Source organism: Microcaecilia unicolor, chromosome 7 (genome assembly GCF_901765095.1).
Source record: "Microcaecilia unicolor chromosome 7, aMicUni1.1, whole genome shotgun sequence".
In the NCBI taxonomy this organism is placed as follows: domain Eukaryota; kingdom Metazoa; phylum Chordata; class Amphibia; order Gymnophiona; family Siphonopidae; genus Microcaecilia; species Microcaecilia unicolor.
This window is the reverse complement of record NC_044037.1, coordinates 276,597,322-276,624,740: the sequence shown is the minus strand read 5'-3', so window position 1 is coordinate 276,624,740 and position 27,419 is coordinate 276,597,322. Positions and strand designations below refer to the sequence as shown.

The window sequence follows — 27,419 nt, the reverse complement described above, 5'->3', positions numbered from 1 at the left end:
TTAGAGCACCGGTCTTACAATCTAGAGGTGGCCAGTTCAAATCCCGCTGCTGCTCCTTGTGATCTTGGGCAAGTCACTTAACCCTCAGTTGCCTCAGGTACAAACTTAGATTGTGAGCCCTCCTGGGACAGAGAAATATCCAGTGTCCCTAAATGTAACTCACCTTGAGCTACTGAAAAAGGTGTGAGCACAATCTAAATAAATAAATAATGCAGATGATAATGATGATAAAGTACTCTTTGCTATATGGAAGTTTCAGAGAGTCCCTTGATCATAACCTGAAGACATCAGTAATATTGTCATTTTGCTTGATTTGAAGGAACTTTTTATCAGACTGAACAATCCACTTTCTGCTAGTGTAGCTGTTGAACCTTTTTAGCTGTGCTGGATTCATGACTCACAAGCACACTCACATAAGTGATAGTCATTTTCAAAAACTTAGTTTTACTAAAAGCAAAGTGGATCTATTTATTTATGTACATTTGATATACCGCTAAAAGGCCTTCCCATTGGTTTACAGTAATAAGAGCAGAAACCTAAGCAGTGTACATAACATTTACACAAAAGATAGATGACAAAAGGAGACAAATTAAACTAGCCAGAGGTAGGGAAACAGGTAGAGAAAAGAGAGTTTTGAGCGCCTTATTAAAGGCAGGAAGAGAGAGTTGATTCCTGATGTGTAGTGGTAGGTCGTTCCAGAGCTTAGGTTCAACATAGCATAGTGCAGAATGACGGGATGGGTGCCCTTTATAGAACAGCACATATCATCGGAAACTGCGAGCATTTACACTAACTAAATCCCAACGGATCCCCCTAATTCTATTACACTTACGAGAATGACCCTGACCCACCCATGTCCCCCTCATCGTCACGCACCCTTTTTAGATCCTCACGGAAACACTTAGGCACTATTCTATAACAGGGCATATCTGCCATTTTTGGGCCATTTCAGCACCTTGCTTCCGTTATAATGCTTTTGTGCACTGAAAAATCATTATATAAATAGTGCATAATGTTAGGCACCATATAAAGAATTCCCTAGTCATTGTGGATCTCCTTTAAACCTGACCAGCTGTGGTGTTGTCAGGACAGATTTCAAAGGTTCTGGCCCTCAGCAGTGGCTTGCAGCTTGTTTGGACTGCAGAGCAGGGGCGTATCTGTGTGGGGCCACAGGGGCCTGGGCCCCCGTAGATTTTGGCCTGGACCCCCCTACCGATGACCCTCTCCACCCTCCCTCCCGCCGCCAACCTGCCGTCACCGATCTTTGCTGGCGGGGGACCCCAACCCCCGCCAGCCGAGGTCCTCTCGTCCAATGCAGCAAAGCTTCCTGTTCTGAGTCTGACATCCTGCCCGTTGTACGTGCAGGACATCAGACTCAGAACAGGAAGCTTTGCTGCAACGGAAGAGAGGACCTTGGCTGGCGGGGGTTGGGGTGCCCGCCAGCAAAGGTAAGCGACGGCAGCGGGGGAGGGTTGGTGGCGGGAGGGGGGTGGAGAGGGTCGTTGGTGGCGGGGGGGAGGGGGTCTGGCAATAGCGGGGGGGGGGGGGGTCGGTGGCACCGGGGGGGGGGGGGGCTAAAATGTGCCCCTCCCTCTGGCTCCCCCTACCGCCGAAGTCCAAATACGCCTCTGCTGCAGAGTCCAAAGCATGGGAAAAGTAAAGCAATGTGTGACACCTGATGGACTGCCTGTAGGGTGGCCAGAAGGCTTCCATATAGGTCATGAAGTTATACAGATATTTCAGAAAAACAGGAAAGTGAAAATGTAGTGCTCTGAAAATGAGATGTAGAACTGTTCAATTTTTGTTTAACTCACCAGAATCTGCTGGTGATGTTTTCCAATTTCATAGCCTCCAAAATGCAGCACTCCAGGCTCAGCCTGTATGACCTTGTTTCTCACAATTTTCGTATACACCTCTGAAATGTATCACAGAGAAGAAACCATGATGACTACTATCAATAAGAGGAAACAGCACCTGTGGAGGAGTGGCCTAGTGGTTAGGGTGTTGGACTTTGGTCCTCAGGAACTGAGTTCGATTCCCACTTCAGGCACAGGCAGCTCCTTGTGACTCTGGGCAAGTCACTTAACCCTCCATTGCCCCATGTAAGCCACATTGAGCCTGCCATGAGTGGGAAAGCGCAGGGTACAAATGTAACAAAAAATTAAAATAAGCATGTTAGTTTTCTTCATAGCAAATGCTAGAATCAAACAAGCCCTTAGGAGACACCTTGTCAGTTTAAATGCTCAAATGTGTGCCTGTTGAGGTGTTTAATTTGAATTGTGCTGATATCATATGATATATATCTATGTTATATGAATGTTCTTTCCATGCTGCCTATTATGGTATCATCTGTATTCTGCTAACATTTCTATTACAAGATTCTTCTCCTGTGCTATTTAATAGGAACAACATCACAGAGTATCAGAAATCAAAACATTATTAGGAAACAATTTGCCATTTCCATGTTTACCTCATTGATTATATTTATATCCAATTTTGCTCACTTCACTATTGTTGTTAATAAAACCATAACTTTAATGTCAATCTGTACCTGCTGTGCACAGTCTTGAGTGAATCTCTCCATACAGGCAGTTAATACATCTCAAGAAATAAAATAAAAGACCAAAGGGAATGTCTATAATTCTTGGTCTCCCCTCATCCTCCTTATCACAGCTTCTGGAAGCAAAGCAGATGCAACCAGCATGCAGAAATAACAGCAGCAAGCTATATGCAATTTAAAAACTGTTGGACAGTAATTTCTGCTTTGGTACCACTAGCTTGTAACATTGTTGTTTTTCACCTATAAAAATTGTTTAAAGCTGAAGTCTCACCTGTCATCCTGCCCCTTTTCTTAACTAGACAGAACATGCAGAACGGATGGAAAGCTACTTACTTGTTTCAAGCAGGTGATTGGGCACATGTCTTCTCTTGGGCTCTTCTACCAGGCTATCCAAAAGAAGGGCAGGCACCTTCTTAAATGTGCCCTCACCACTGCTGAGGTCTAAGGGATGTGGCTGAATCACCTCCATTTTATAAAGAGATGTATCATCAGATAGATGGAGCCCACGTTTCTCATAACCTGCAATGACCCAAACATACGTTTCTCATAACCTGCAATGACCCAAACATAAATGTCCATAAAAGAAAAAATGGCAGACAAAACATATTACTCAATCACAAGCAGAATATGGAACTAGAGAAGAAGCTGGGAAGAGACCAAAACATTAAATAGTGCAGTCAAGATGGCACAGAGCAGTTGGAGGATTTCTGTCCTAGAATGGACGTTATGACAGCAGTTTTGGCTAAAATACAGAGCACTTGGCTTTTAATTCCTGCCACCTGCCCTCTTGGAAAATAATGGGGGGTTAGCTAAGTTTAGTGACAGCTGGCCATTTTCCAATATAGCGGGCGGTAAAAGTAGATGAGGAAGAGAACACTTTCTTGGCAAAAAATAAACACTGGGGGGTCATCTGGAGGCTTGTAGAGTGGGTAGGTAGAGGGTAATAGGGTAGGATATTGGGGTCTAGCTGGTCTCAGGACACTGTTGCCCAAGGCCCAAGGATCACAGGCCAGGGTCTCCCTGGCTCAAGGGTCCCAGGCCAGGTTCTTCTGGGACCTGGAGTGGAGGTCTTGAGTCAAGGAATTTGGGAGTCTATTAGTCCCCACATTGGCAGTCCTATTTCCAGGGGTCTCTAATGGGGATCTCGCATCTTTGATGGCTAATTGTTTTAACTTCCCATTGACTTCTATTAAGTAAATGGCAGAATAGAGAACAGAGTCAACAACCAAGGAAGCCAGGTTCATATCCTGCTGATACTCCTTGTAAACTTAAGCCAGTGGTTCTCAACCCAGTCTTCAAGATATACCCAGACAGTCGTTTTTCAAGATACCCATAAAGAATATGCATGATACATTTGCATACAATGGAGGTAGTACACGCATAATTATCTCATGCATATCTATTGTGGATATTCTAAAAACCTGACTGGCTGGACGTGTCCAGAGGACTGGGTTAAAAACACCTGCCTTAGAGGCTGACCAAAATAATTTTTTTCAGTTTTGGCCAAGACTGAAAAAGGTCTTGCTCCTAAAACATAGCAGCATCCTCTCCCTCCCTCTCCAGTCGGGGCAGGACTTGTAATCCCCAGTCACTCCTGCCCATGCTTTCTCCGTCATCAAAATGGTTTGCCACAAACTTCACTGGTAATCTTATAAGACTGACGCTGGAGGTTGTGGCAGCCATTTTGAGATTAGAGTTAGTGTGGGCAGGAATGATCCTGGGGATCGCTCCTGCTCCGACTAGCCACTAGACCACCAAGGACTCTAAGGTAGGCCAGGATGGAAAGAGAGGGCGCTGAGCCTGTTACTGTTCGGGGGGGGGGGGGGGGGGGGGGAGGGTGAAGCAAGGAAGGCAAGGAGCTGAGCCTGCTCCTGAGGTGAGGGGTGGGGGGGAAGTGAGTTTCAGTTTCAGCCAAAAGTATACTGGCATTTTCGGCCAAAACCGAAGCAAGACTAAGGAAAAATTAAGACATACCTGATAATTTTCTTTCCTTTAGTCACAGCAGATGAATCCAGGAACTGGTGAGTTGTATCCGTCTACCAGCAGGTGGAGATAGAGAACACTAAAAACAGGCACTGACCCTCTGTGTACTTCTCCCTTTAGTATAGCACAAACCCCAAAGCAGAGAAAAGAGTAGGAACATCACTTAACTCACAATAAAAGAAACACACTCAACCAGAGTGAACAATATTTATTTTATTTGTTACATTTATATCCCACATTTTCCCACCTATTTGTAGGCTCAATGTGGCTTACATAGTTCCGGAGAGGCATTACAGACTCCGGTGTAAACAAATACAAAGTGATGTTGTGGTAAGATAAAGTTCATGTGGCACAGCCACACTAGGGAATCGTACAACGGAAGAGTTGTGTTATGTCCATTACGTTCTTGCGCACAATGGTGTCGGAAATGAGCCCCCCAGCCCAAAAGACTGGCATCGGTTGTCACTAGAACCCATTGAGGGGGAAGCGAGGGGCATCCCCCGCCTGAGATGGACTTCGGATAGCCACCAAGCCATGCTGGTCCTGCCTGTCGGAGTCCAAGGCAACCGGCACTGAAACTCCAGAGACGTCGGAGATCATCGACTAAGTAAGGCATGCTGCAGAGGTCTCATGTGAGCTCTCGCCCACGGAACCACGTTCAAAGTGGCCGCCATAAGCCCCAGTACCTGTATGTAATCCCACGCTCGAGGGCGAGTCAGTCCCTACAACCGCCGAATCTGCGACTGTAACTTGAGACGCCTACCGTCGGGAAGAAAAATGCAACCCAGGTCCATGTTGAAGGAAACCCCCAAATAATCTAGAGACTGAGAGGGAGTTAGATGGCTCTTCGGGAAATTGACGACCCAACCTAGGGACTGAAGCACTTCTATCACCTGAGAAGAGGCCGACCGACTCTCCACCTCAAAGTCTGCTCGGATGAGCCGATCGTCCAGATAAGGATGAACTCTGACTCCTTCTTTCCGCAAGAAGGCCGCCACTACCACCATCACCTTGGAAAAGGTGCGAGGTGCCATGGCCAGCCCAAACGGCAAAGCGCAGAACTGGAAACATTGGCCCAAGATCGCAAACCGTAAAAATCTCTGATGCGGTGGCCAAATTGGAATATGGAGATACGCCTCCTTGAGATCCAACGAGGTAAGAAACTCCCTGGTCTGCACTGCTGCTGTCACCGAACGCAGTGTCTCCATGTGGAAGTGCCGCACCCTCAGAGACTCGATCACTTTCCGTAAGTCGAGGACCGGCCAGAAAGACCCCCCTTTCCGGGGCACCACGAAGTAAATGGAATAACGACCTTCCCGAAGCTTGGACTGAGGAACAGGAACCACCGCTTCTAACTGCAACAGAGACGTTTTGGCCACCGCTTCCCGCTTTCCAACAGTAGCACAGTGGAACTCCAAAAAGGCATCCCTGACGGGTGCTGCCACCTCCAACTTGTATCCATGCTCTATCAGAACGAGGACCCAAAGGTCTGTCGTGATCTTGGTCCACTCCTCCAGCTACAAGGTCAAACGGAACCCTACGCAAGGAATGAAAGAGTGGACCAGCACCCCATCATTGGGTAGCTCGGTTAGCGTCTCCCTGCCGCTGAGTAGGACTAGCGGCCTTTTTGTCTGAATGAAAGGAACGCTGTTGAAATCTGGAACGTTGAAAAGGAACAGAAGCCTGACCAGGGCACTAACGCCTCGCCTCCCAAAACCTCGGCCTCGCCGAGGAACCTCTGGACCCGGACTTGGGCCTGTCCTCCAGCAGGCGCTGAGACTTGGAATCCCCCCAAATCTTTAACAAGCTTTTCCAAATCCTCACCAAACAGCAATTTACCCCTGAAGGGCAACTTCGTGAGCCGCTGCTTGAAAGCCATATCAGCCGCCCAGTGGCGAAGCCATAGCAGCCGTCGAGCTGAAACAGCTAAAGACATCTGCTTAGCTGAGGCCCGAACCAAATTGTAGAGGGCATCAGCCAAGTACGCAAGCCCTGACTCCATACGAGGGGCAACCTCTGTCCATGGGGCCGAAACCTCCAATTCCTGCTGCACGGCCTGCTGAAGCCAATAAAGGCAGGTTCTAGCTGCATACGAACTACAAATAGAAGCCTGCTGAGTCAAGGCCGACACCTCAAACACATGCTTTAAGGAGGCCTCCAAACGGCGATCCTGCATATCCTTGAGGGCCACACCCCCCTCAACTGGAACAGTGATCTTCTTGTTGACCGCCGCCACCAGGGAATCTACCTTCGGAAAGGTGAAAAGACTCAGGTGAGGCTCTCCCACTGGATAAAGATGGGCCATAGTGCGAGCCACCTTCAGGCTCCCCTCAGGTTCCGACCACTGGTCCGAAATGAGCTCCTGAATAGCTTCATAGACTGGAAAGGCTTGGGCCGGCTTCCTGGTGCTAGCCATCTTAACATTCACTGCTGCCGCAGCCACAGCCTCAGGATCTTCAATATTTAGTGCTTGTAAGGACTCTGAAATGACAGAAGGCAGTTCGTCTCTATGAAAAATTTGAACTGCCTTAGTGTCATCTTGTTCCTCCTGGACAAGCTCTCCCTCTTCAAGATCCCCGAGCCCCGAGTTCTGTGTCCCTCAGGAGGACCCTCTGGCCCCCTCAAACAGGGTAGGCTGCAGCATAAGGGAAGCAACAGAACCCGTTTCTGACGTGGAACCCAGCCTCCTGCGTTTCAGCGACGGCGGGTCCACAGGGACAGAGGGGGAAAAGCCTGCTCCCAACTTAGAACCCAGCTGCCCTGAAGTTGCAGAGGGAGCGACAGGGCACCTGGGGAGGCCTTCTTCAACAAGAATGCCTGGTGCATGAGCAAAATGAACTCAGGGAAAAACGGGTCTCCCTGCCCCTGAGCTGCCACAGCCTCCGTTGCTACGACCCCCCCCAAGACTCAAGTGACAACTGGCTGCCCTCCGCTAGCCTCTTTGCTAGCCCAGTACATTCCGACGCTTCCGGAACCGTGCTGGAAGCGTCCCCCGACGAATCCAAAATGGTGCCCGTCACGAGCTGCGGAGCGCGGGAAACCCCATCGGAGGCCGCCAACAGGCTTCCTGAACCCGACTCCTCCAAGCAGCCTGCGCTGCAGAGCTCCGCTACGCTGCACTGCTTCCCGCAGTGAGGGCAGCGCTTGGCAGTCTCAGCTGCCATAATCAGCAGCGTTTAAAAAACGGGGCGACATGGGATCAGGCAGAGAAAAGAAACAGCACTCACCCTACCAATGAGGGAGGCAGAGCCCGTCCCTAGAGGAGCTGCAAACGGCGTCCCAGCCCTCCAGCACCCGGTCAGACAGAGCTCGGGTCTGGGAACCTGCTGCCTGTGTCTCTTTGCTTCTTTTTTTTTTTTTACTGTGAGTCAAGTAAAGAAGAAAGACAGAGAAGCCACAGCACCAGAAGCAGACTGGGAGCAGGGGAATCGAGGGTAAGGCAGGGACCTGAACACAAGTATGCCTCTAAAGTGGGCACCACCAGCCACACACCCCAGCTCAACTAGAAACCCAGGAGCCCCCCCAAAGCAGAGAATCCAGAAGCTGACAAGTTCCATCCACCACCTGCTGGAGATAAGAGATATACTAAAGGGAGAAGGACCAGTACACAGAGGGTCAATGCCTGTTTTTAGTGTTCGCTATCTCCACCTGCTGGTAGACGGATACAGCCCACCAGTTCCTGGATTCATCTGCTGCTGAAGCTAAGGAAATATGGATTTTGGGTCAGTTTCGGCACTGAAAATAAACCCAAAATTTGGCTGGCCTCTACCCGGCAAGTTACTTCCCCTCTGTTGTCTCAGTGGAGAAGGATAGATAGTGTAGTTGCCCAGAGGTCTATGCTAGGACTGTTGCTTTTTAACATATTTATAAATGGTCTAGAGATGGGAGTAGTAGGGATGGTATTACTAGTGAGGTAATTAAATTTGTTGATGACACAAAGTTATTCAAAGTTATTAAACCGCAAGAGGATTGTGAAAAATGACAAGACGACCTTACAAGACTAGGAGACTGGGTATCCAAATGGCAGATGACGTTTAATGTAAGCAAGTGCAAAGTGATGCATGTGGGAAAAAGGAACTTGAACTATAGCTACGTAATGAAAGGTTCCTCATTAGGAGTCACTGACCAGGAAAGGGATCTAGGTGTCATCGCTGATGATACATTGAAAGCCTCTGCTCAGTGTGTGGCGGTGGCTAAGAAAGGAAATAGAAAGTTAGATATTATTAGAATGCGTGGAGGAGTGGCCTAGTGGTTAGGGTGGTGGACTTTGGTCCTGAGGAACTGAGTTCGATTCCCACTTCAGGCACAGGCAGCTCCTTGTGACTCTGGGCAAGTCACTTAACCCTCTATTGCCCCATGTAAGCTGCATTGAGCCTGCCATGAGTGGGAAAGTGTGGGGTACAAATGTAACAAAAATAAAAAAAGGTATTAGGAATGGAAAACAAAAATGAGGAAGTTATAATGCCTTTGTATTGCTCCGTGGTGCAATTCTGGTCACCGCATCTCAAAAAACATACAGTGGAATTAGAAAATGTACAGAGAAGGGTGACGAAAATAATAAAGGGGATGGGACATCTTCCCTATAAGAAAAGGCTGAAGTGACTAGGGATCTTCAGTTTGGAGAAAAGATGATAGAAGTCTATAGAATAATGAGTGGAGTGGAATGGGCAGATGTGAATTGCTTGTTTACTCTTTCCAAAAATACTAGGACTAGGGGGCACACAATGAAGCTGCAAAGTAGTAAATTTAAAATGAATCAGAGAAAATATTTCTTCACTCAACGTGTAATTAAACTCTAGATTCGTTGCCAGAGAATGAAGAAAAAGCAGTTAGCTTAGTGGTGTTTAAAAAGGTTTGGATAGCTTCCTAAAAGAAACGTCCATAAGCAATTATTAAAATGGACTTGGTGAAAATCCACTGGTTATTTCTAGGATAAGCAGCATAAAATGCAATGCACTGTTTTGGAATCTTGCCAGGTTCTTGTAACCTGGATTGGCCACTGTTGAAAACAGGATGTTGAGATTGATGGATCTTCAGTCTGTCCCAGTATGGCAATACTTATGTTCTTATCTTCATACAATAGAAGTAGTAGTTATGTCATGCATATTCACAGACCTACGAAGTCTCCTGCTTTTCAGAGGAAGACTCCTGATAGTGCTGAATTTTCATATCACCTGGAGAAGTGAAGCAATTTTAACTTTTATTTTTAATCTTTTCATTGGTAGCTCAAGGCAAGTTACATTCAAGTAGAATAGGCATTTCCCTGTCTTTAGAGATTTGGTCTTCCCTATTATTTCCAGACATAAGTTCTCCTTCCATAGCATAATTTCCACTAATCCAGAACTTGTGATATGTCCAAAAGCAATCCCCACTAAGAGTGGGACCGAGGCATTGATGCCTGCAGCACCAAAGAACCAAACACTGCTTCAGAGTGAGCCACAACATCCACTCTAATGCCTCGCAAAGGTCAACCACGTCATGGCCTTAGATATCTACTGGTGACACCAATTGTGACTCTGCCGAAGAAGTCACCACATGCAGTGTTGAATGTGCCTTCAAAGAAGCCGGCAGCTGCTTGCCTGCAAGTAGGTAGGCCAACAAGATGGCCTCCTTCAATCATCTGGTAATAGTGAGCTTAGACGCCATCAGGCCCTGCTTCTGCTTGCTGAACAGGACAAAGAGCCTGACTGATCTTCTGAATTCACTGGTAATGTCTCACATCCAAGAGTCTCAAAAAGGAATATTGAGCCCCATATCCTTCTCTGCAAACAGAAGGGAGTTCCATTGACTGATTAATGTGAAACGAAGAGACCACATTTGGGAGCAAGGAAGGAACTCCCCTGATCAAAACCCCAGCCTCTGTAAATCTAAGAAAACCTAACACTCAAAGGAAACTGTCACTAACAACACCATCTTCAAGGTAAGGTCCTTCAGGGAGGCAGTCCTTAACAGCTGAAATGGCACTTTTTGGAGTGCCCACAGCACCACTTTGAGATTCCACTCCAGATAGATGGTATGAATGGGAGGCCGTAGGTGTCCAACCCCTTTTATAAACTGCACCACGTCCAGGTGCGATGCCAGGGAAGAGTGTTGAAGACGGCCCCTGAAGCATACCAGTGATGCTACCTGAATCTTCAGTGTCCCAATCATTAAACCCTTTTCCAGGCCAGACTGGAGAAAGGCCAACATATGTGCCACCAAAGCTGCAAAAGGGGAAATGCCTGCCTTTGCACACGGGTTTTCAAATATTCTCCAGACTCTGGCGTAAGCTGCCAAGATAGAATGTTTCCTAGCCTGCAACAAAGTAACAATGACAGATTCAAAATAATCCTTGCATCTGAAACTTGCCCTCTCAATGGCCAACCCATAAGACCAAAGGGGGAAAGATAATCCATCAGCACCAGCCCTTGCCGCAGCAAGCCTCGACCCTGAGGAAGCAGAAGTGGTTGGCCATCCAGAAGATGAACCAAGTCTGTGAACCAAAGCCTCCTTGGCCAATTCATAGCCATTAGAATAACCCACCCCTGATGTAGGGCTATCCTTCAGGGCACTCTGTTCACCATAGGCCACGGTGGAAAGACATACAGCAGTTCATCCTTCGACCACTCCTGAAGGAGTGCATCGAGACCTGGAGAGTTTTGATCCTTGCGACGACTGAAGAATCTGAATGCTTAGGCGTTCTTGCTGGTAGCCATCAAGTCCACAAGAAGTGGTCCCTAATGACGCACTATTGTCTGAAATGCCTCGTCCGACAGCTCCCTCTCTCCTGGGTCCAAGGAATTCCTGATGAGAAAATCCACATGCATATTCAGGGCGCCAGCAATGTGAGCCATCGACAAGCACAGGAGACGGCTCTCTGCCCAATTTATGAGCAAACAGGCCTCTGCAACCAGAGGGCGGCTGCGAGTACACCCTTGCTTGTCGACATACACGACCGTAGTGGCATTGTCAGAAAATACCTGTACTGAGGCCGACTTCAGAAGTGGAGCAAATGCCTTAAATGCATAGTGCTCTGAGTTCCAAACAGGTAATGGACCATCTCACTTCTGTCCAAGACCAGTTCCCTTGTGCCAGGTGTGACTGATTATGTACTCTCTAGCCTGAAAGGCTGGCATCCATTGTCATCACTTCTCAGTGTGCTATAGGAAAAGGGAACCCCTTTGCTCAGATTCTTCACCAGCAAACACCATTGCATGCTGAACCTGGCTTCCCAAGTCTATGGAAGACAAATGTTGTAGCTGTGAGAAACTGGAGACCAGCAACTGAGTAGCGATTGCTGCAACAGTCCCATATGAGCTCACTCCCAGGGAACCACCTCCATCGAAGCTGTTAAGAACATAAGAACAGCCATACTGGTCCATCTTGCACAGTATTCTGCTTCCAACAGTGACCAATCCAGGTCACATGTACCTGGAAGAAACCCAATTAGTAGCAACATTCCATGCTACCAATCCCAGGGCAAGCAGTGGCTTCCTCCATATCCATCTCAAAAACAGTATTTTTGAGGAAAAAAAAAAAAGATAGACGTTTCTCTTTTTTGAAAATGACCTTCTTTCCTATTTAGATTTTGGACGTTTTTTGCAAAACGTCCAAAGTCGGACTAAGATATCATATCGAAAATGCCCCTCTATATCAACCGGCTCATCTTTATCCATGTTTATACACACCTTCAAAGAAATTAAGCAAATTGGTAAGGCAAGAATTCCTTTGACTGAACCCATGCCAACTCTGTCCCATTAAACTATGTTCATCTATGTGTTCCGAGATTTTATTCTTTATAATAGGTTTCCACTATTTTCCCCAGCACTAACATCAGGCTTACCGGTCTGTAATTTACCGGATCACCCCTGGAACCATCAGCATTACATTGGCCACCCTCCAATGTTCAGGTACTAAACAGAGTACTCGAGCTTGCAATCATTTCTCAGAATATCCAAGACCCACTGGTCTGTAGTAATCTTGGCTGACTCCTCCAAAATGCTTTGAAGGTGCCCTCCAATTGGGAGAGGTGAGGAGTGAGCCTGTCTCGCCTCGTTGTGAAACTCCAGAGGCCATAGCAGCTCTCCTGAACTGAGGAGCTGCCTTCCTGTTGCCACAAAAGGATTCTGTCTATTCTGGAAGCACAATCTCTGACTGAACTGTTGTCTGCCAGGTCTGTACTGCCTACAGTCCGGAAACCTACTGAGAGACACAGGCCCTGAAAAGCGAGAGGAAGCTTTAACCCTGTCCTCCAGCAGATGCTGAGGCTTGGGCTCTCCTAATTTCTTGACCAGGTTACTCAAATCCTCACCAAACTGCCACCTGCCTCGAAATAGCAGCTTCACCAGCCGAGTTTTAGAAGCCATGTCCACTGCCCAGTTTTGTGCCAAAGCTGCGACTTCCCAGGACATGTCTCTGGCAAAGGCACGCAGCATGTCATAAATTGCATCCGCCAAGTAGGCTAAACCAGTCTCCAACTGGACTGCCTGAACTGCATCCCGAGACTCGGACTGCTGACACCACTTCAGACGCTCTCACAACAAACGAGCTGCAAACAGTTGCCTGGTGAAGTCACTTCAAAGGACTGCATTAGAGAACTCTCAATCTTCCTGTCCTGAAGATCCTTGAGAGCAATTCCCCCTTCCACAGGGAGTGTAGTCTTCTTTGTTACCACCGTCACAAGGGAGTCCACCCTCAGAAGTGGCAATATCTCCTTTTCCTCAGGCACCAATGGATAAAAGCGGACCATGGCTCTCCCCACCTTTAGGTCTGTATCCAGAGACACTCATTCAGCTGATATCAAACCATGAATATCTGGATGCATGAGAAACACTTTAGAAGGACCCTAAGGCCTTTCATCACAGAAGAACCTAGAGCCCCCATCAAAGGAGTAGCAAAGTCCTCAGTGGAAATGGCAGCCAGAGACTCTGAAATCAGTGTCCAGTACTTCTTTATGAAATAGGCACAGAACCTGTGAATCATCACCTTCCCTAGGAGGCAGCTTCCCTTTTTCCAACGGCTCCTGCAATGGAGCCTGTGAAATAACAGAGGCCTCCTCCAAAAGAAAAGGAGAAGAAGAAGATCCTCTCTCAAGCACTTCTTCCAGATCCAGCATGGAGTGCTTAGGGTCAGAAGGAGCAGACTAACTGGAGAGGGACACATTTGGGGAAGAACCAGCCTGTCCCTGCCTCTGCCTCAACAGATAAGCCTGGTAGAGCAATAGGAGAAACTCTGGGGAAAACATGGCCCCCAAGGCTGTCCTGCCTGCCCAAAAGGTGCCAAAACTGAAAAGCCGCTGCACAATCTTCCCAGTGTTCCCATCAAAAATCAGCACTAAAATGGAGCTAAATTCCTGTGGTAAGAGTAACACAGTTGATTACATTTACCGAATTATTGACTACTTTGTCACTACAAAGAGCTAATCTCATTTTCCTTTTGCCCACATCTTCTCTGTCCAAGACATTCTGCTCATGGCCAGCTTTGCCATTAGACAGACTGAGCAGTCACTGAAGAGTATGTAAGAGATCTACCTGTACCAGAAATTATTTTCAAGGGTGACGATATTGGAGGAAATTAAATAAATCTTGGAGAACCTGGAAGACATACTGAACCTAATCAATAAGACAAGAGTATTAAATCACCTGGATCACATGGTTTACACCCCAGGGTACTGAAAGAACTCATAATCTCTAACCGTAGTACCTGAGGATTGGAGGGTGGTCAACATAATGTCAAGTTTTAAAAAGGTTCCAGGGGTGATCTCAGGGGCGTAGCTACAGGGGGGCTTTGATGGGCCCAGGCCCACCCAGTTTGGTCTCAGGCCCATACAGAGTCCCAACACCTCTGTGTCTCCTCACCCTCTCCCACCCCCGCCGTAGTGCTTGCATTTAATGCTATCGGCGTTGCCTCCTTCTGCACCTCAAAGTCTCCGTCTTCCACCACCACGGCAGTGCTTGCAATTTGCTATTGGCGCTGCCTGAGAGCTGACAGACGTTCTGCTCTGGGGCCTTCCCTCTGCCGTGCTGATGCAACTTCCTGTTTATGCAGGGCGGGACGCACGTGGCAGAGGGAGGGACCCGGAGTAGGACGTCAGCGTCGCGTCTGTGAGTTGCTGTCAGGCAGCGCTGACAGCAAATTGCAAGCGCTGCTGCTGGGGTGGGAGACAGAGACTGTTAGGTGCAGGAGGAGGCACCGCCGATATCGTTAAATGCTTAGAAACTATGATAAAGGGGCCCTTTTACTAAGCCACTGTAAATCTGGGCTTAGCACATGAGAAAGTCCTAGGTTAAGACACGCTAAGCCAAGATTTAACGTAGTATATTTTTGTTTTATTTTTGTTTTTTGCAGGTCCTGTACTACTTTTCCCATTAGCAGTACAGAACTTACAAAAAAAAAATACCAAAACAAAAAATAACATGAGAGCACTTACCACCTCCTATTTTAAAAATCTGCATTATCCAATCAATGTGCACTAATCAGAGCACGCTAGCTGCATAATGCTTCCACATCCATTCCTCATCCATGCCATGCTCTCTTCCAAAAATATTTGTAAAAAAAATAAATAGTGTGCAATTTACAAATAACCTATTGACCTGGGAATCCCTTTTGGAAAGTGCAGTCATATATCTATATTTATCTATTTGTATAGATAGATAGATACAAAACAAGGTTTAACATTTAAAGTCAGAGATCCAATTATGTCTTTTACAAGACCATTATAGGATTGTTGAGTTCTTCATAACGTTGGAGTTGAGAGGTTTAGGGGTCTAAAGGCTACTGTTTATCTAGTGCGTTTAATATGTTTGCAGCTATCTTGATCCTGCCTGTCCTTCATCACTTCATGCACCCATTAAGCACCAGTATTCTTTTTTGTTAAGATAAAAGGCTGATGGGTGTCCTCTCTGGGATTTACATCTAAGAACTCTGTACCTACAATGGTGTTGCAGAGTGATAACTCAGAAAACAGCTGCTCCCTCAGTGAAACCAGCATTTTGAATGAAAACTTCTGCTCAATGAAAACTGTTTTCACAAGTGAATAGAGTTGAATATATATTTTTTTATTCTTTATTTATGCAATTTTTGCAATACATCACACAAGTATCCACTTGCTCTAGAAATATAGACCAAATAACACAGTACCTTGCATCAATTGAACCAAATAAATAATCAAGAAACATGACTGGATCCTGCTTAAACCATAAAAGTAGGGGGGAGTACTCAATTAAGGATAAGGCGATCCAAGAGTTGACAACATAGCATAACTTCAAGGATAATGATCCTACAGAGCTTTTTTTTTTTTTTTAAGTTTCAGATCTATCTCATTTGAATTAAGTGTGGCTCCCACATAGTGAGTTTACCAATTTCGGTGACGGCGCACATAAACAATAATCTTCCTCCGCCCCCCTCCTCAAGAAACTGTCATTCAGATCCAGCACTTATAGTTTGATTCCCACTTGGCTCCCTGTGATGCTGAGCAAGTCACCTAACCTTCCATTATTCCAGGTAGAAAATTTTAAGATTGTAAACCACTAGGGACAGACAGTAGCAGCTACATATAATAAACGTGAACTGCTTTGGCGTACCATGTAAGCTAGTATATCAAATCCATTCAGAAGGAATGGATCCTCAGGAGCTTAGCCGAGATTAGGTGGCAGAGCCGGTGGTGGGAGGCGGGGCTGGTGGTTGGGAGGCGGGGATAGTGCTGGGCAGACTTATACAGTCTGTGCTAGAGCCGGAGGTGGGAGGCGGGACTGGTGGTTGGGAGGCGGGGATAGTGCTGGGCAGACTTATACGGTCTGTGCCAGAGCCAGTGGTGGGAGATGGGGCTGGTGGTTGGGAGGCGGGGATACTGCTGGGCAGACTTATACGGTCTATGCCAGAGCCAGTGGTGGGAGCAGCGTAGCCAGATGGGCGGTTTTCCCACTCAATTGGGCGGTTTTCCGCAACCCGCCGCAGGAAACTTTTGTCCGCGGCGGGTTGCGGTTTTTTGGGCTGGTTTTGGTTTTTTTGTGCGGGTTTTGGGCCGGTTTTTCGGCCAGCGGGGGTGGGGCTAATGGCAACAGAGGCGGGGTTTGTGACGTTTTGGGCGGGGTGATGACGGCGGGGGCGGGGTGATGACGGAAGGGGTGGGGCTGATGACGGAAGGGGCAGGGTTGATGACGGCAGGGGTGGGGGTGATGACGGAAGGGGCGGGGGTGATGACGTCGGGGGTGGGGTGTGTGCGGTTTTTGGGCTGTTTTGTGTGGGAATTTGTTTTTTTTATATGGCAACCCTGGGTGGGAGGCGGGGCTAGTGCTGGGCAGACTTACACCGTCTGTGCCCTGAAGAGGACAGGTACAAATCAAAGTAGGGTATACACAAAAAGTAGCACATATGAGTTTATCTTGTTGGTCACACTGGATGGACCGTGCAGGTCTTTTTCTGCCGTCATCTACTATGTTACTATATGTTACATTATTACCTTGGTCTGTACCAAATTTTCCACACCAAGGATCGCTGCATGCTTTAGTCTGGATTATTTATTTCTAGATGCAAAGCTTGAGAAGAAGGTTCTTTAGCTGTCTGTAGATCCTATTAAAAACGCCTTACCACTAAAACCTGTACACGTGTTTTACTGGTAACCAAGGTCCTGCTCTGGCCTTGCAGTTAATCAGGCCTCTGGATAAGGCACAACAACCAACGTCACCAGGGTGTTTAGCGAAGTCGAGGACCTACCCCATGTAGCCCGCGTCCGAAGCTGCCCGTATCTCTCCGGGATACAGCATGGCGTTTAAAGCGGGGCCGCTGACACTTATCCTGCTTCCCGCGCCCGCTCAGTCCGCAAGTTCACGGGCCCGACGCCGGGACGCGAACCTCCGTAGCCATGGTAACGCGCGTCTCCGCCGCCTCTCGCTCGCGCACAGCCTAAGGCACTGCTTGCAGACGAGAGAGGAGGAGCGGACCATTCCATTGAATGAAACGGGGAGGGGGGGGGGGAAGAGCCCGAAATCATCCACAATCAAGATTTATACACTGAGCTCATGGACAAAAAACAATAATAATAATAATAATAATTATTATTATTATTATTATTATTGGAGTGGCTTTACGTTTCTTGGATTGTTTTTTTAAATTCTATTGGGTGGGTTAATTTTGGGCTGTTCATATCACGGTTGCTGAAGGGGAGGCTAAGGAGGTAAAGGTATGTCACATCACACATGGGAAGCTGAAATAACATAGTAACATAGTAGATGACGGCAGAAAAAGACCTGCACGGTCCATCCAGTCTGCCCAACAAGATAACTCATATTTGCTGCTTTTTGTGTATACCCTACTTTGATTTGTACCTATGCTCTTCAGGGCACAGACCGTATAAGTCTGCCCCGCACTATCCCCGCCTCCCAACCACCAGCCCCACCTCCCAACCACCGGCTCTGGCACAGGCACAGACCGTATAAGTCTGCCCAGCACTATCCTCACCTCCCCAGCCCTGCCTCCCAACCCCGGCTCTGGCACAGACCGTACAAGTCTGTCCAGCACTATCCCCGCCTCCCAACCACCAGCCCCACCTCCCGATCTTGACTAAGCTCCTGAGGATCCATTCCTTTGGCACAGGATTCCTTTATGCTTATCCCACGCATGTTTGAATTCCGTTACCGTTTTCATTTCCACCACCTCCCGCGGGAGGGCATTCCAAGCATATAAGGAGTTTAAACTAGAGAATGACACGGGGATGGAGACAGAGCTCGCGTGGACGGGGCGGGGGCGGGGCCAGATCCCACGGGGATGGGGACAGGGAACAAACTTTGTCCGCATGTCATTTTCTTCTTTGAAGCCTGTTAATGAACTGGACAGTTATTTATGTTTAAGTGATGCCTACAAAGATATTTAGATTTTTTTGGAAAAACAAGCAAACATACTGGCCACAACTAGCAAAGTTTGCATGGGAGATCCTGTACATCCTGCTACCAGCACATCTTCTAAGAAGACAACTTCTATTCCAGGAAGGACTGTGGAAGACAGGAGAGCTAGAGTGAATCCTGAGATTGTTGATGATTTCTTATTTATCCACAGATTTAAAAAAAACATAACAGTGCTTTATAAGGTATATTTTTCCCCTCTAGGGCATATAGAACGGGTTGTATTTTATACCCCTGGGCATTTTAACAGTGTGAATTAGGATTCCTTGGTGTAGTAGAAATCACCTATTGTTGGGGTTGGAAGGGTAGAGGGTGGTGGTGGGAAGGAGGGTTATTATAGCTGCTCATTGTTATTATTGTTCTCTATTTGTAATTTATACACAACAGTTGCACAGCATATTGTGCCTTTTTATATTTTAATAAAAAGATTTAAATATAAAATCATAGTGTTCCTTTCATTGGAGCACATGGAATTAAATCTTCACGTCATCTCTTTTGTACAAATGGATTATTCTGTTTTCAGCATGTTTCAGGGAAAGTGGTTTTCATAAGTCAAAATAATAAAAATAAATATTTTTTTCATGCAGATCACTCATTTGGCAATGCCATAACAGATATCTGTAAGCCACATTGCGCCTGCAAATAGGTGGGAAAATGTGGGATACAAATGCAATAAATAAATAAATAAAAATTTGTTTAAACATAACTAAATGGGATATAAGCCCCTAATGCCGTCCAATGGTTTTCTTATATTTTGTCCTTGTGATGATTTATACTGTGCCAAAACTGGAAATGCAGTGAGACAAAATAATAGAATTCAGTAACATCCAAAACTTATTAATTAACATTATAATTGTATTCACATTTGGCTAATAACTGAGAAAATGCTGTTGTCAAATCATATTAGGAAACTTGACATGGACTTGGTTAACTTCTGCTGAATATCAATCTAGTTTTAAGGCTAAATTTTGTTTGCTGAACTCATGCTGACTCATTTCCCCTCCACCAGATTTGTTCTTCCTTGGATTTTTTTTTAATATGGATTTTGCTCACACCTTTTCTGTAGTAGGTCAAGGTGAGTTACAGTCAGGTACACTGGGCATTTCTCTGTCCTTGGAGGGCTCACAATCTAAGGGCCCTGTTTACTAAGCAGCTTTATAGGCGCGTTAACGTTTTTAATGCATATTGTGACAGGGCAAGCCCCAGAGATTCTCCAGTGAAGCAGTTGAGACCAGAACTACAGGTCCCAGAAGTCCTTGCAAGAATGAGAGTAGTCCTAAAAAATGGAATGGATTCCCAGCCCCAGCAGGGGGAGCAATGGCTCGAAGCAGGGTGAGCCTGTTACTCCCTTCCCCACTAGAGGGAGAAGGAAGGATGAAGCTCAGTTTCCCTGGCTTCGCCATCAGTATATAGTTCCCCCCAGCTGTGAGAAGGGGAAAGCAGATTTCCTGGAGGCTCTCAGCAGGCAGATGATCAAAAGCCCCTCGCTGTTCCAAACAGCGCTCTAAACTAGCGCTGGAACAGCGCGGGGCGCTATTAGACCTATGATGTGTGTATGACCTGTAATGTGGTGTGCCTCAAGGATCTCCGCTCTCTCCGATTCTATTTAATTTAATGATGCTACCACTGGCCAGATCTTTATCCAACCTAAACCTAAACCCATATATTTATGCTGATGATGTGACGATATATATTTCGTTTAAAAACGATTTATCAGAAATTGCAAACAAAATCAATCTCAGCTTCCAGGTTATGAATTTATGGGCAGATGCATTTCATCTGAAGCTCAACGCTGAAAAGACACAATGCCTTATAATATCATCGCAATATAATAAAATCAAATACACCAATATAAGCACACTAAATCATACTCTTCCTGTTGCGGACACCTTGAAACTCCTAGGCGTAACAATTGATCACAATCTAAATCTAGATAACCACGTGAATAATGTTATAAAGAAAATGTTCTATGCAATGTGGAGGCTTAGAAGAGTGAAACATTTTTTCCCAAGGGAGACATTCCGTAACCTAGTGCAATCATTAGTACTGAGTCATCTGGACTACTGTCATTCCTTATACGCGGGATGCAAGATTCAAACCATCAAGACACTTCAGACTGCCCAGAACACAGCAGCCAGATTGATTTTTGGAAAGGCGAAATACGAAAGTGCTGGACCCCTTAGAGAAAAATTGCATTGGCTTCCTCTGAAAGATCGAATTGCATTCAAGATAGGCACCTTAGTTCATAAAATTATTTATTTTATTTTATTTATTTTATTGCATTTGTATCCCACATTTTCCCACCTTTTTGCGGGCTCAGTGTGGCTTACAATACATTATGAATGATGGAATTACAATTTGTTACAACTCGGTTATGGATTACATTGTGAAGAGTTATGCGAGACAAAATCAAAGTATCGTTAAGGAATATAACAATGGAAAAGAACCGTGAAACATTGGAAGGAGACAACGGGAAGCTAAAAGGGCAATTTATAATAACAAGAAGGCATATGGTATACATTTTTCTGTGAGTAAAGGTATAAGTGAGGTGAGATTACGGGGGATGAGAGTTCAGAAGTGAGTGTGGACTTTATGTGTTTTGGTTCTTTCCGTAAATTTTATCAAAAAGATGGGTCTTCAATAGTTTGCGGAAGGTGGCTTGCTCGTAGATCGTTTTCAGGTTGCGCGGCAGTGTATTCCAGAACTGCGTGCTCATGTAAGAAAAGGTTGACGCTTGCAGCGTCTTGTATTTCAAGCCCTTGCAATTATGGAGACGCCCCTTCCTATATGTCAAATCTGATAGATCTACCAGTGAGAAATAACAAAAGTTCATCACACACTTGCTTAAATCTCCATTATCCCAACTGCAAAGGAAATAAATACAAATCAATACATGCATCCAGCTTCTCATACATCTGTACACAACTATGGAATGAATTACCAACCACCTTGAGAACAACACATGACCTGATGACCTTTATAGATGAACTCAACTACCCTCCAGAGGAATTCCCCAGTGGATAGAACATGGTCAACTTTCGCCCAACTCACCACCGAAACAGTAGCACAAGCGTTACGAAACTTCTCCACCGCTCACTGCATGCTAGACTCATGTCCCAATTACATCATGAAAGGATCTTCTAAGCGTTTCCTAGATCAACTCACATCCCACCTGAACTTTATGTTCCAGGAAGGCTGATTACCAACAGAAAAGGGCAACATACTGCTCACACCAATCCCAAAGGATCCCAAGAAAAACATTAAAGACATCTCAAGCTACAGGCCAGTAGCATCCATACCACCAAGAACCAAAATAATGGAAGGCTTAGCGGCCAACCAACTCACCGACTACATCAAAAATTCTCAATAATACCCACGACAGCATAGAAACGGTGCTGATTACACTGCTGGCCAAATTCAAACAGAAACTCTCAACAGGCAGAAACATCCTCCTACTCTAGTTTGACATGTCCAGCACATTCGACATGGTTGATCACTATATCCTACAACGAGTACTCGATAAAATCGGAATCAGAGGGAAGGTACTTGCATGGTTCAAGGGCTTCCTGAAGTAAAATAGAAATCAACCACTGAAGTGAAGAAACAGGACCCACTACAAGCAATTAGTATGTTATTTTTATTATATTTCTCATGTTTCCTCTAGAGTTATGCATAGGTTTAGATCCTTTTTATTACTTTTATGGAACTTTTACCTACTTTCTTTATTAACTGTTTTTATTCACCATTTTTGTTCCCCTTTTTTACACATGAGGCAACCAAATTGTTCCTTTTTCCAGCAATACTTGATGTATGTCTTTAGTTATAATTTACATCATTTACCCTTTCATCTTTATATGTATTTTACCTGATAGATATGAGATTGCAGTCATTAGTTGTATTATGCATGTCTCCAGATTCAAATTTATATCTATTATAGACTTGATTTATGTTGAGTACCCTTTCAAATCAGCCACAACTACATTTGGGTGCAGTAAACAAAATACAGGTTGGTTCTCTCATTTTGGCACTATTTGCATATGGTTATCTTTTTGTATTAAACCCATAAACATCATGTATATACCTCTTAATTACATATGTGTGTATTATATGTAATGAATATTTTTATGTTTTTTTAATATGTAAATTTTGTTTAATTTTGAGCTTATTATTTTCCATTTATGATTGTCACACTTTTTAAAATCATTTATATTTGTGCACATATACGTTGATTTGATTGTTTATAAATTTTAGACTCCTGAGGCAGGCACTATTGCTGAAACATGGTGCCGTGTCGAGTCCATTCAATTACTGGTGGAATAAAGCCAATTACAATTTCCTGGGCTTTGTTGGAAGAGTTTTGTTGGTCACGTTAATCCCTCTCTCGTCAAGGGCTTCCTGACCACCAGACCCTATCAAGTGAAGTCAAATTCTATAATATCCCCCCCTCCCTGGAAAGTGGAATGTGGAGTCTCCCAGAGTTCAACACTATCGCCAATACTATTCAACTTAACCCTAGAACGCATATTGGGGGCCTTTTAGGCCCCCATGCTTACATTTTTGCTATTATCTGCAAAATTACTTTAGTTAGAATTTTGAAACTCAAGGTATTACTCAAATATGTCATTGTTGATAATATCCAGTTGTTCATATAATTTATTTTCATAGGCATTATGGTGTAACAATGCTTGTTTGGTGAAAACTACATCTGTACGAATTGGGGGCCTTTTAGGCCCCCGCTGTTTTTATCATGTTCTCAGAAGTGTTTGTGTCTCAAGTTACTTTATTTGTACTCAGTAATGCTGGTGGAGGGGCCAGGGTGTGGATAATAACATGTGAGGATGTCATGTGATTTTTGGAGGGAGTGATAAGGCCATGACATCACCTCAGGTCCTCTGAACACTGAGGACAGTATACACTGTGAGCTAATTGCTGAAGGACCTGTGATAAGATAAGCTGTTGAGAGGAAATCTGTTTCATTTTCTAACATCTAGTCAGCAATGGCACAGTCTTCCTCCAAGTGTCTGACTGACTAAGAGATTGAAGCGATTATGTTTCAAAGCGATGATGAAAGTGAACTATCTTTGTCTGATGAAGAATATCTGCCACCAGCTAATCAAACATCCTCATCCAGTGATTCTTCTGATGATGAAGAAGTGAATCTAGTGGATCCTCAAGAAGTGATAAGTAGAACATCCAAAACGAATGTTTTTTGGGACAGTAATCCTACATTAGTCGGACGTACTCCAATACACAATATTGTGAGACAGGCTCAAGGAGCTGTGGGAAGTCCCAGTTACTTTACCCCTAAAGATGTATTCTGTACTTATTTTTCTGACAATATTGCAGAAGAGGTCCTATTATGTTCAAACCTAGAAGGAAGACGTATCGCTTCAGCAAAAAATAAGTCCTGGAAAAATATCTCAAAAGAGGAACTTTATGCATTTATTGGACTTTTCCTGCTGGCAGGGAGTCAAAAATCGTATGATGTCCCAATACGAGAATTATTTCTGGACCCACTTTCTGATCCACACTATAAGGCGACAATGTCAGTGGGCAGATATGAGGAAATTAGAAGGATCATTCGCTTTGATGATAAGCGAACTCGTGCAGCGAGGTTTGAAACAGACAAATTAGCCCCTATCAGTTATATCTGGAACATATTTATCAAAAATTGCACAAAACTTTACAATCCTAGTACTAATGTTACTGTAGATGAGCAACTTGTACCGTTCAGAGGACGCTGCAAATTCATACAATACATGCCCAGCAAGCCAGCCAAGTACGGTATAAAAATCTTCTGGATGTGTGATTCTGCAAATTATTATGGCATAAATGGCGTAATCTACTGTGGCAAAGAGGTTGGTGCACCAGTACAGAAGGATCTGGGGTCTGAAATAGTCAAAACTCTTGCTGTTCCAATATTCAATTCAGGTAGAAACATCACCATGGACAATTTTTTCACCAATGTTGAACTAGGCAATTTTCTGCTTGCAAAAGCTATTACACTTGTTGGTACTATAAAGCAAAACAGACGAGAAATTCCAGCAGCACTCAAACACAATCGTCAGCGAGCACTTTATGAGAGTGTCTTTGGATTCAATAACAAAGCGACTTTGGTATCTTACAAGGCAAAGAAGGAGAAATCTGTAATTTTACTCAGTACCATGCATCACGATTGCAGTGTTGACAGCAATAACCAAAAATTGAAACCAGAAATCATCCTGCATTACAATGCAACAAAAGGAGGTGTAGATAAAATGGATGAGATGGTGGGAGAATATTCGTGTAAGAGGCAAACAAAACGATGGCCTGTAGTACTATTTTCAAATATGCTTGATGTAGCAGCCCTAAATTCATTCATTATTTATACAGAAACTCATCCTGAATTTCATGCACAGAGGAAGGACAGGAGACGCTTATTCTTGAAGGACCTTTGTCATGAACTTGTAATACCTCACATGATAGAGCGAAGTGACTTGAAATGCTTGCCAAAGAAAACTAAAGAAGCAATGAAACGGTGTGGCGTACAGTTTCAGATTACTCCAGAGCCAGGAGAAAGAAAACGAAAGCGTTGTTTCATGTGTCCAAGAAACATAGAGAGGAAAACTGAGCGATATTGTTCCACTTGTAAGGAAACTGTTTGCAAAGAACACTCTTCTGAAAAAATAACATGTCAGAATTGTTTGGAAGACTAATATAATACAAAAGAAAGTTAGAATAAAAATGTAGCTGCAGCTAGTTTGCTATAGATTTCTATGCATTTTTGTGTGTTTTCATGTCTTTGCGTGAAATTTGGGAAAAAAAAGATTTTTTGGTGTTTTCTGTGAAAAATTATAATTAAAATGTTGTCCACTATTCATATTTTATTGAGCAATTTTGAAATAAACTTGTGAAAGTTATTTAAGTGTGTTTTTCTACATTATGTGCATGGGGGCCTAAAAGGCCCCCATGACGTTAATATGTACAGTATATTTTTAACGTCATGCGTTCTAGGGTTAATGATGGTCCCACTAGCCCAGTCCCTATTCTAACAAGGCTTCAACCCCATCATTTACACCGACAATGTGTCAATCTCCATTCCTTTCAAAAATGAACTATCCGAAATCCAGAATCATGAACAGCATAAATATAATGAAATCCTGGGCATCAGCCTTCAAACTGAAACTGAACAGGGAAAAAAACACACTGCCTTGCCATTGCTACAGGTACAAAATAAGTACCTGTATATAATATATAAACTGCTTTGATTATAACCACAGTAGGCAGTATATCAAATCTCACCCCCTTTCCTTCTGATACCCACATAAACCTACACTCAATTTATACTAACACACAAGAAGAAGGTCAGGAAAGCAGAAGGCAAGTACATTTTCTACCTCACAACTAACTGCTAGAGGTAAACAACACCTTTGGAAGCGTAATGTACTCCATGTTTTACACTTTTCCAGCTACAAGGCTGGTGCAAGGGCATTGGGCACCCTGGGTGAATGTTCAGACTTATACCCCACTCCCTGTTCAATTAAATTTCAGGCCTCTAATGTTCCTCCCCTCCCATGTCATCATGTTTTTAAATACTAAACTCAGGGGCAGTAGGAAGTTTTTTTAGGATGTCTAAGCTCCACCCCAGCCCCTCCCCCAGCTCCACCCCTAGATCACACCAACCACAAAATTAAGTACCGTATATGCAGAAAAACTTGTAATTAAACTGTCATTTATATTCCTTTTTTTCCAGGGAGGTCAAGGTAGATGACTTTAAAATATGCAACCAAGAAATTATGATAAATGTAAAAAAATAAATACAAACTGTACTTTCCTCTGCTTTTCACTGTTTCAACCACCTTAGCGCCTTTCCTGATAATATTATAATCTCTCTATATAAAAGGCAACACCAACGTTCTATGAAGCCTCCAGCCAGAAGTGTGAAGGGGGCGAGATATCCGGTTTCCCTATGAGTGTCTGCCCCGCCCTCTCTGTAACACAGTCAGTGAAGGAAAACAGCAGAGCACGAAATCAAATCGCTGGCTCTGTAACAGTGAAGGACTCAGAGGGGAGAGAGGCCAGAGGGCAGGGACACACACACTCCCACATGCACACAGAAGAAAACATTGCTAGCCCCCGTTTCATTTGCATCAGAAATGGGGCTTTTTTACTAGTGTCTTTATATTGCTCCATAGTGTGATCACACCTTGAATATTGTGTGCAGTTTTAGTCACCACATCTCAAAGATATAGCAAAATTAGAAAAGGCACTGAGAAGGGCGACCAAAATGATAAAGGGGATGGGATGACTTTCCTATGAGGAAAGGCCAAAGCAACCAGGGCTCTTCAGCTTGGAGAAGAGATGGCTGAGGGGGAGATATGATAGGGGTCTATAAAATACTGAGTGGAGTGAAATGGGTAGAGGTAAATCGCTTGTTTACTTTTTCCAAAAATTACTAGGTCTAGGGGGTACGCAATGAAGCTACTACTAAATTTAAAACAAACTGGAGAAAATATTTCTTCACTCAGTGTGTAATTAAACTCTGGAATTCGTTGCCAGAGAATGTGGCAAAAGCAGTTAGCTTAGCAGGGTTTAAAAAAAGTTTTGCTAATTTCCTACAAGTACTACTACTACTTAACATTTCTAGAGTGCAACTGGGGTTACGCAGCGCTGTACAGTTTAACAGAGAAGGACAGTCCCTCCCTGCTCAAAGGAGCTTACAATCTAAAGGACGAAATGTCAAGTTGGGGCAGTCTAGATTTCCTGAATAGAGGTAGATGGTTAGGTGCCGAAGGCGACCTTGAAGAGGTGGGCTTTGAGCAAGGATTTGAAGATGGGCAGGGAGGGGGCCTGGTGAATCATTATTATTATTATTATCATTATTAAGATGGACTTGGGAAAATCCACTGCTTATTTCTAGGATAAGCAGCATAAAATCTGTTTTACTCTTTTGGGGATCTTGCCAGGTACTTGTGACCTGGATTGGCCACTGTTGGAAACAGGATACTGGGCTTGATGGA

General features: G+C 44.6%; 2 protein-coding genes across 2 annotated transcripts in view; one reads left to right on the top strand and one right to left on the bottom strand.

The window, feature by feature from the left end:
* Positions 1-17,319, bottom strand: part of CFAP221 (cilia and flagella associated protein 221) — a 125,460-nt gene extending 108,141 nt beyond the window's left edge. Inside the window, exons 1-3 of the mRNA XM_030210874.1 lie at positions 17,237-17,319; positions 2,894-3,079; positions 1,815-1,915 (exon numbers count right to left, since the gene is read on the bottom strand). Coding sequence (XP_030066734.1) covers positions 1,815-1,915; positions 2,894-3,029 — 237 coding nt within the window. The 5' untranslated portion in view covers positions 3,030-3,079; positions 17,237-17,319. The remainder of the gene's footprint in view (positions 1-1,814; positions 1,916-2,893; positions 3,080-17,236) is intronic.
* Positions 17,320-21,905: 4,586 nt separating this feature from the next.
* The window catches only part of SCTR (secretin receptor), a 68,593-nt gene continuing 63,079 nt past the window's right edge, over positions 21,906-27,419 (top strand). The window contains exon 1 of the mRNA XM_030210873.1: positions 21,906-21,962. Coding sequence (XP_030066733.1) covers positions 21,906-21,962 — 57 coding nt within the window. The remainder of the gene's footprint in view (positions 21,963-27,419) is intronic.